The 8,447-nt window shown below is 44.7% G+C and overlaps 1 protein-coding gene across 3 annotated transcripts in view; it reads right to left on the reverse strand.

The window, feature by feature from the left end:
• Positions 1-8,447, reverse strand: part of HPS5 (HPS5 biogenesis of lysosomal organelles complex 2 subunit 2) — a 31,771-nt gene that overhangs the window by 23,078 nt on the left and 246 nt on the right. For 2 of the 3 annotated variants that reach the window (XM_082192988.1, XM_082192989.1), the window contains exons 2-5: positions 3,763-3,930; positions 2,957-3,067; positions 1,936-2,000; positions 819-1,011 (exon numbers count right to left, since the gene is read on the reverse strand). In XM_082192988.1, the coding sequence (XP_082049114.1) occupies positions 819-1,011; positions 1,936-2,000; positions 2,957-3,067; positions 3,763-3,876 (483 nt within the window). In that variant the 5' untranslated portion in view covers positions 3,877-3,930. Of the gene's footprint in view, positions 1-818; positions 1,012-1,935; positions 2,001-2,956; positions 3,068-3,762; positions 3,931-8,192; positions 8,336-8,447 lie in introns of those variants that run through there. The other variant, XM_082192987.1, reaches the window with a different exon arrangement.

The following is an 8,447-nucleotide window of genomic DNA, read 5'->3' on the forward strand; positions in this document are numbered from 1 at the left end:
GTACAGTGAATTATTTCAGCACTGAAGGAAAAATAGACTTACAAAATTGATTACATGAAACTGGAAAAATACACAAATAAAATTCAAATTGTTCAAGTTGCATTTCATTTTATTTTTAAAATGCCTGGATACCCTCTCTGGAGTTGTAAATGCTCATCAGTATCTAAGGATCAATAAGACCCAGGCTTAAGCATGGAGAAATAAAACATGAACTGCAAAGCAGCTTCCAGAATTTTGTCCTCATATTTTGTCTTTTTGCAACAAAATATTTGTATCAGAATTATATCAGAATCCAGACATTACAATTTTTACAGATCATGTAATGCATATAAGATTATCAAGATCTACATGTGACCACCTGCTTAATTCTGTAAATTTGAGCACACACAGTTGAGTGTTTCCCTTTATGCACGAGTTTGCATATACTCTAGCTACTTTCATGGTAAGTACTCCTCTCTCATGGTAAGTATTCCTCACCATTGCAGTAAATGTGATAAGGCCTATGTTCCTTCCTAAGGTTGGAATTGGGGAGTGTACAAGAGATCAATTCCCACATCCAAGCTGCACTTTGGATGTCTTTCGAAAATCTCAGAAATGCCAGGCCAACGAAGATCAGGATGACAACAGGGGCTTGTGTATATTATTCTCCCCTTTGGTGATTCTCCAACACATCAGAAGTACTGTGATAAACTATATGATTCACTAGCCTCGGTCTTCCTCTCAGCCTTGGAAGATCCTAGTAGCCTCAAAATCTGGCTAAGACCAGCCAAAATGTGTAGAAGCCTGCTCTTATGTTCAAAATCTCACTGAAAATTTACCTTTCCTTGTTTGGATGTATTAATCTTGATAGCAGACACTTTGCCCACATGATCACCAACAAAAACACGAAATGCACTAGTATCCCAACAAAGAGCTGTTATTTTTCTGCCTTTGTGCTCAGAGGACACATAAATCCTTTCTGGTTTCCCACGACGTTCCTGATTCAATTCCCAGACAACAACAAGGCCTTGGCTGTAAAATATAATAACTAAATTACTAAAATAAAAATAAAAATCTGCTATCTTCTCACAAACCCTCACATATTTAACAATGTTCAGAACCTATGTACAAATATTTATCTTATACAACCTTTGTATGCCACTTGAGCAGCTTACAATAAATTTATACAACAAATACTGTACAGTACTTGAAAATGTAGAAAACTGAAATAAATCCAAGTTCTTCTGATTTGTCAGCTCATGAACTTACTGCATCTCTCTCAGCTTAAGAGACAGTGGCCTGGTTCAGACATAATGACAAATAATGGACTGTCATTTGAACAATAAGCCACAGTGAGCCTCAGCCTCCCGCCTCCTCTTCCCATTCATTTGCATGTGAGAAGAGAAAAGAAGCTTTTATTAATTTATTATTAATATGGTTTATAGGCCACTCTCCATTAAAAAATCCCAGACTGTTCAGACTGCAAACAACAGATCAATATCCCAACAGTAAACAGCAAAATACATTAAAATCTAACTACAACAATGAATAATAAAAGGAACAGATATAACCCTTCCACTTATAGTTTGCTGCAAACCAGTTTGGCATTGTGTTGAATGCAGCAAATGCTGGCTTATGTTTGCTCCATTTCAGACCCAGGTCTGAGGTCTAAACATATCACAGCTGGCTGCTTTTGGTAGCAAGAGCAAAGCAGAAGTGGAAGAGCCTAGCCTTCCACAAATGAAGGGAAGAGGAGGATGGAGTACATGTGCTCCTATAAATATGCTGTACTTTAAAATGGTTAGCCTCTAAATGTTTACATTATTTTCATCATCGGAATGGATTCCCTTATTTGCATTACTGAAATGCCTCTACCATTTCCAAAAAAATAACCCAGTACTGTAGCGCCAAAACAGTAATCCAACTTGTTTCAAATACATAAATAACTGTTCTCACCTTGTAGCTACAGCAACATAGTCCTCATCATGTAAACAAAAGGCAATGCGGGAAATGGCACCTTCCTACCAGGAGATAAAGCAGATTTGTCCTATTAATATTTAGTGCCTCAGCAAAGCCTGATTTGTAGCTGCTATGCGGTTTTTTTCATATTCATTGCCCACTCCCTACCTGATTTTTGACACATGAAAGAGGGGAGCAAAAAAAATAAAATCAGAGTCTGTTCTAGGTGGACTATCCCTTTATCTCACCAACTGCCCTGTGGGAAGGATTCCGGTGACTTAATACTTTGAGATTGATATTGATAGTGTGATTGCATTAATGCATTTTCACTTTTGTTACTTATAAGCTATCTTATTAGGCTGAATATAAGAGGTCTGGATGGTGGCAAACTGAAAACAGACCGTTTCTGCAGTGACTTCTAGTTTGTGGAATGCTCTCCACAGGGATGCGCACCTGGTGTCTTCATTATATATCGTTAAACACTGGGCAAAAACATTCCTGTTCTCCCAAGCATTTGGCTAATGGCCATTAGAACTGGGGAGGGTGGTTTTTTTTTTTGTTATTATGGTATGTATTTTTTGGGTTTATATATTGTAAACCACCCTGTGATCTTTGGGTGAAGAATGGTAAAAAATAATAATTTAGTTTTGATGTCTAATTGGTCTTCTTGATCTGATTTCTGCATTAGCTGCAATTCACATTTTAGAAGATTTTCTTAGTCATCTAAGGCCTGAAAGAGCAGCTGAAAAGACTTGGGGCGATATCCAACTAGCTCACACTCAAGAGTAGATCACTGAAATCAAGGCACTTAAGGCCATTAGTTGCAGTGGCTCTGCTCCAAGTATGACGTGGCAAGGTATCATTCTGAATTTTGTAAATGAGATACAAATTGTATCTAAAAAAAACCAAAACTTTATTTTTTATTGTGGTATGCTTTAATGAAACAACCTTCTCAGTGTCTGCAAATAACATTTCATTCTTAGCCTTAGGTTTCTTAGAAGCATTCCTTCAATCTTACCTTATGAGTGAGAAAAAGTCTCTGTTTCCGGCTATCTTTCTGGATTAGATTCAGGCCTCCACCAGAGCTACCTAGTGCCAACCATTTTTGAGAAACTGCTATACATGTGCACTTTAGAAAAGAGAAAAAGGATAGAGTTAAAAACCAGTCGGTTGCTGTAAGAAAATACATTAATGATACTTGTTTTATTTTCAGTTCTACTGAGGAAGAAAAAAAATCTATCATGGAATGGGGACTCTATTTCACTCTTACTACTGATCCATTATAATAGCAAATGGGTCAAAAAATGTCTTGCTATGAACTGCTTAGCATGACAGCAACAAGGTGTTGTCTCTCCCGTAAAGAAATATAAACCACTTACAAATTTCTGTTGAAGTCTGTAGTGGTATCTAACTAAATGAAAGAGGCATCTCCTTGCGCCCTTAGAATTACAGAGTATAGCTAACAGTGCCCTAAATTATACTCTCCTATAAATAGTACAGAACCAACTCTTGCATATTTTCCTTCTACTTGATAAAATAATTTGTGAAATCCATTAAACAGATAAAATATTCTCTTCAAAAATAAGCAGAAAGTTTTACCATCAAGTTCTCCCCACATTCAGAATATTATCTTCTTAACATTTGTCTTTTAATTCTCTATGATTGAGAACTCCTGCTTTAGCCTCAAAGCTTCTTGTAAAATTTTATGCCAGTGGATGTCTACAGTTTCCACCTTGGAATGTATGCTATGAACTACAAGTACATGGTATTTCTAAATGCTGTTAAGCAAATATCAACATTATAGCAATTATGACTTGAACGCACCTTCAGACGATTAGAATCCAGCCTGAGAGCAGAAAGGAGTGGACTGAGGCACTCAAACTCTGCCAATACATGGCTGCAAGATTCTGGTACCACAGGCATAGACATTACTGGCATGAAAGATACAACAGTCTCTCAAAAGTTTGTTATTGTTTCATTTTCCAGCTCCACCTATCAAAATGAAATATAAAAATGTGAAATACAACTTCTTCACTTGTTAAACATTTGGATTCCTATACATTTATTTCTTCTGTGAAGGTACATAATTTAACATCTCAGTGATCACGAGTAGGAGGAAGAGTTACGCTAAGACCAGACTATGTCATTACAGAGGAGGCAGGTTTAGTCGTTGTCTGAGGACTATCCCCGCCTCCGGGTCTGGTCCTGACCGGATGGATACTAGAATCAGCAAGGGATACCCACATGACCTGAAGGTGCTGCTGTGCAATGCCAGGTCAATGATTCATTAGACCACTGCCATCCATGACTTGATCATGGATGGAGGATTTGACCTGGCTTGTGTAACAGAGACTTGGTTGGATGAAGCAGGTGGGCCTGTTCTTGCCGCTGCTTGTCCACCAGGTTTCTCTTATGCACAGCAACCCAGGCCTTGTGGGCGGGGAGGGGGGGTTGCAGTGATTTTTAGGAAGTCATTAGTTTGCACTGGGCACCCTATTGGGAAGACCCAGTTTTCCGAGTGCATGTTCTGGAAGTTGGGCAATAGGGGCAGTACAGGATTCCTTTTGGTGTACCGACCTCCCCACTGCACCAAGGATTCCCTGCCCGAACTGCTTCAGGTCGTGGCGGATGTTCTCCTGGAGACACCTAGTTTGGTTGTCCTAGGGGATTTTAATATCCATGCCGACACGACCTTACAAGGGGCCGCTCGGGACTTCGTGGAAAGCATGGCCTCCATGGGGCTGTCCCTGAATAGGTTTGGCCCAACCCATAGCCACGGACATGCCTTAGACCTGGTGTTTACCTCTATGGATGTTGGTGATCTGACACTAAGTAAAAACGAAACAAAAGAAGTGCCATGGTCAGATCACTTCCTGGTGCAACTGGACTTCTCCGTGACCCTTCCCCTTTGCAGGGAGGTGGGACCAATTCAGATGGTCCGCCCCCGCCACTTAATGGATCCAAATGGTTTCCAGAGAGTGGTAGGGGATGCTTTATCCCATGTGGATGGCCTTTCAGCTGATTCCCTGGTGGCCCGCTGGAATGTGGAGTTAACCAGGGCTATTGACTGTTTGGCTCCGAAGCGCCCTCTCCGATTGCATGGAGCCCGGACAGCCCCGTGGTTTTCCACGGATCTGAGGGCAATGAAACAATCGTCGAGATGGCTAGAGCGCTGGTGGCGAATGACCCATTCTGAAGCTGACCGGACACAGGTTAGAGCTCAATGTCGAGCCTACCAAGTGGCGGTAGCGACGGCGAAGAAGACTTCCTTCACCGCCTCCATTGCATCTGCAGAAAACAGCAGCAGGAGACTTTTTCAGGTGGTCCGCAATTTAGCGGAACCACCTGCTACATCGGGGCCCAGTACGGGCCACATGATCTCCTGCAATGATTTTGCAAAGTTTTTGCAGATAAAGTCGCTCAGATTCGGGAAGAGGTAGACGCCACCGTGGGAGCAGGGCCGGGGCGGGAGAGTGCTAGAGTCCTGTCTAGTCAAATTGCGTGGGATCAATTCCAATCTGTTACCTCCGAGGATGTGGACAGGCTGCTTGGACGAGTGAAACCAACCACCTGTCTCCTTGATCCTTGCCCATCCTGGCTTATAAAAGCTAGCTGGAAAGGGCTGGGCGATGGGCTTCGTGGGGTGGTGAATGCTTCCCTCCGTAAGGGAGCCTTCCCAGACCCGCTGAAAGAGCCGGTTATTAAACCGCTTCTTAAAAAAACCATCTTTAGATGCGGCCACGATGGCCAACTATCGCCCTGTCTCAAATCTTCCATTCTTGGGCAAGGTGATTGAGCGAGTGGTTGCTGAACAACTCCAGGCACACCTGGAAGAAGCGGACCATTTGGATCCCTTCCAATCGAGATTCAGGCCTCATCACAGGACTGAAACTGCCTTGGTCGCACTGGTTGATGATCTCCGGCGGGCTAGGGACAAAGGTGAGAGCTGTTCCTAGTTCTGCTGGATCTCTCAGCGGCGTTTGATACCATTGACCATAACATCCTTCTGGACCGTCTTGAGGGGCTGGGAGCTGGGGGCACTGTCATACAGTGGTTCTGCTCCTTCCTCCTGGGCCATGTTCAGAAAGTAGTGGTGGGGGATGAGTGTTCAGACCCCTGGGCTCTCACTTGTGGGGTGCCTCAGGGTTCTGTCCTCTGTCCCATGCTTTTCAACATCTACATGCAGCCGCTGGGAGAGATCATCAGGAGGTTTGGGCTGGGTGTTCATCAGTATGCGGATGATACCCAGCTCTACCTCTCTTTCAAATCAGAACCAGTGAAGGCGGTGACGGTCCTGTGTGAGTGTCTGGAGGCGGTTGGAGGATGGATGGCGGCGGACTGAGATTGAATCCTGACAAGACAGAAGTACTGTTTCTGGGGAACAGGAGGCGGGCAGGTGTGGAGGATTCCCTGGTCCTGAAGGACCAGGTGCGCAGCCTGGGAGTCATTTTGGACTCACAGCTGTCCATGGAAGCACAGGTTAAATCCGTGTCCAGGGCAGCTGTGTACCAGCTCCATCTGGTACGCAGGCTGAGACCCTATCTGCCTGCGGACTGCCTCGCCAGAGTGGTGCATGCTCTGGTTATCTCCCACTTGGACTACTGCAATGCGCTCTACGCATTGAAGGTGACCCGGAAACTACAACTAATCCAGAATGCAGCAGCCAGACTGGTGACTGGGAGTGGCCGCCGAGACCATATAACACCGGTCTTGAAAGACCTACATTGGCTCCCAGTACGTTTTCGAGCACAATTCAAAGTGTTGGTGCTGACCTTTAAAGCCCTAAACGGCCTCGGTCCAGTATACCTGAAGGAGCATCTCCACCCCCATCGTTCTACCCGGACACTGAGGTCCAGCACCGAGGGCCTTCTGGCAGTTCCCTCACTGCAAGAAGCCAAGTTACAGGGAACCAGGCAGAGGGCCTTTTCGGTAGTGGCGCCCTCCCTGTGGAATGCCCTCCCACCAGATGTCAAAGAGAACAACAACTACCAGACTTTTAGAAGACATCTGAAGGCAGCCCTGTTTAGGGAAGCTTTTAATGTTTGATGTATCACAGTATTTTAATATTCTTTTGGAAGCCGCCCAGAGTGGCTGGGGAGGCCCAGCCAGATGGGCGGGGTATAAATAATAAATTATTATTATTATTATTATTATTACATTGCTAATACTTGTATGATAGGGCAAATACACCGAACCATAGATAGATGGATATCAGTTACACAACTACTAATTAGCTGACTGATCCAAAACTGGTAAGCATATTGAACCCTTCAACTTTCTGTAGCTTCAATCCCAGATTGAACTGAATCAGGGAAACTGAATTCAGGGGAACTCACTTCAAACATTCACATAGAAATGGCATAACCAACAGATATCAGCATCAACCCACAAACCCAGTTCAAAGATGAGATCCAAAACATGCTCACATACTTGAAAGGAGAGCAGCTTAATGGGGGGGGGTTGTTCTTTAAATAGGAAAGACTCGGTCATAACAAAGAACACACTTTTTTCTTCCAAGCTCTTCTCCAACCCACATAAAATCATTAAGCGATAGAAAAAGGAACCTTCCATTGTCACCATATATGAACCAAATGCAAATCATAGCACAACAGAAATGTGGGTGGTTGTTGCCAATTCCATAGAAGCAATGCTTTTTTCAGGAAGTACTCAACGGAACCTCTTTTGTTGTTGTTAAAAAGTGTGGCACTTACTGTAACAACTTCATGGTAAGCACCGGCACCTATTTTTCTAGGAAAAAAGCACTGCATACAAGTAATTACTTTTGTATCAGACCTGCGGTCCGAAAAAGTAACTGGGATTTGAAGCATGGACGGTCCAACTCCGTGCCAGGGAAAATTCATCTCCTATGATGTGCCCTATTGACCCAAAGCACTTCTGAAAGGATTGCCTCCCCACCTCCAAAAAAGAGATCAGTCACGTATGGATAAGGAAGCGGACTCTGCACCCAACACACACTTTGGTCCAACCTTATGAGAGCCTAAGAACACCATGTAAAGCCATTTTCTAGGGACAAGATTTCGGGATGGCGCCCAAGGCCAAAAGATCGCAAGGCAAATAACGTCAGAGGGAAGAAATAAGGAAGCGAGACTGAGCTTCAGCGGAAGGCCCCAAACCGAAACCCCTCCGCCGCCTCGGCACACCTGGCAGCAGAGAAGCGCGCGGGGCACCTGCGAGCCCTCTCCCCTTCCAACTCGCTCCCGGGGAAAGGAGGGGGCGGGATAACAAGCGCCCACCTGAGGGACAATAATGCCGCAGCCTGGAAGTCGGCTTCGGGAGAGCGGTTCGCCTCCGCTCCCGGCTACAGGTCGGCATTCCCCGCCAGCCCCACCCGCCTGTCAGCTGCTCGGCTCTCCTGCCCGGCTTGCCCCGCCTCCAAACACAACGCAGCGCGCGTGACTTCACCGCCCCTTCCCCCCCCGCCCGCCCCTTAGCAGGCGTCATCCAAATGCGGCTGGCGATTGCGTCATGCCGTCTCGCTCCCTCCGCGT

Source organism: Podarcis vaucheri (assembly GCF_965113315.1).
Source record: "Podarcis vaucheri genome assembly, chromosome: 1".
NCBI classification, from domain to species: domain Eukaryota; kingdom Metazoa; phylum Chordata; class Lepidosauria; order Squamata; family Lacertidae; genus Podarcis; species Podarcis vaucheri.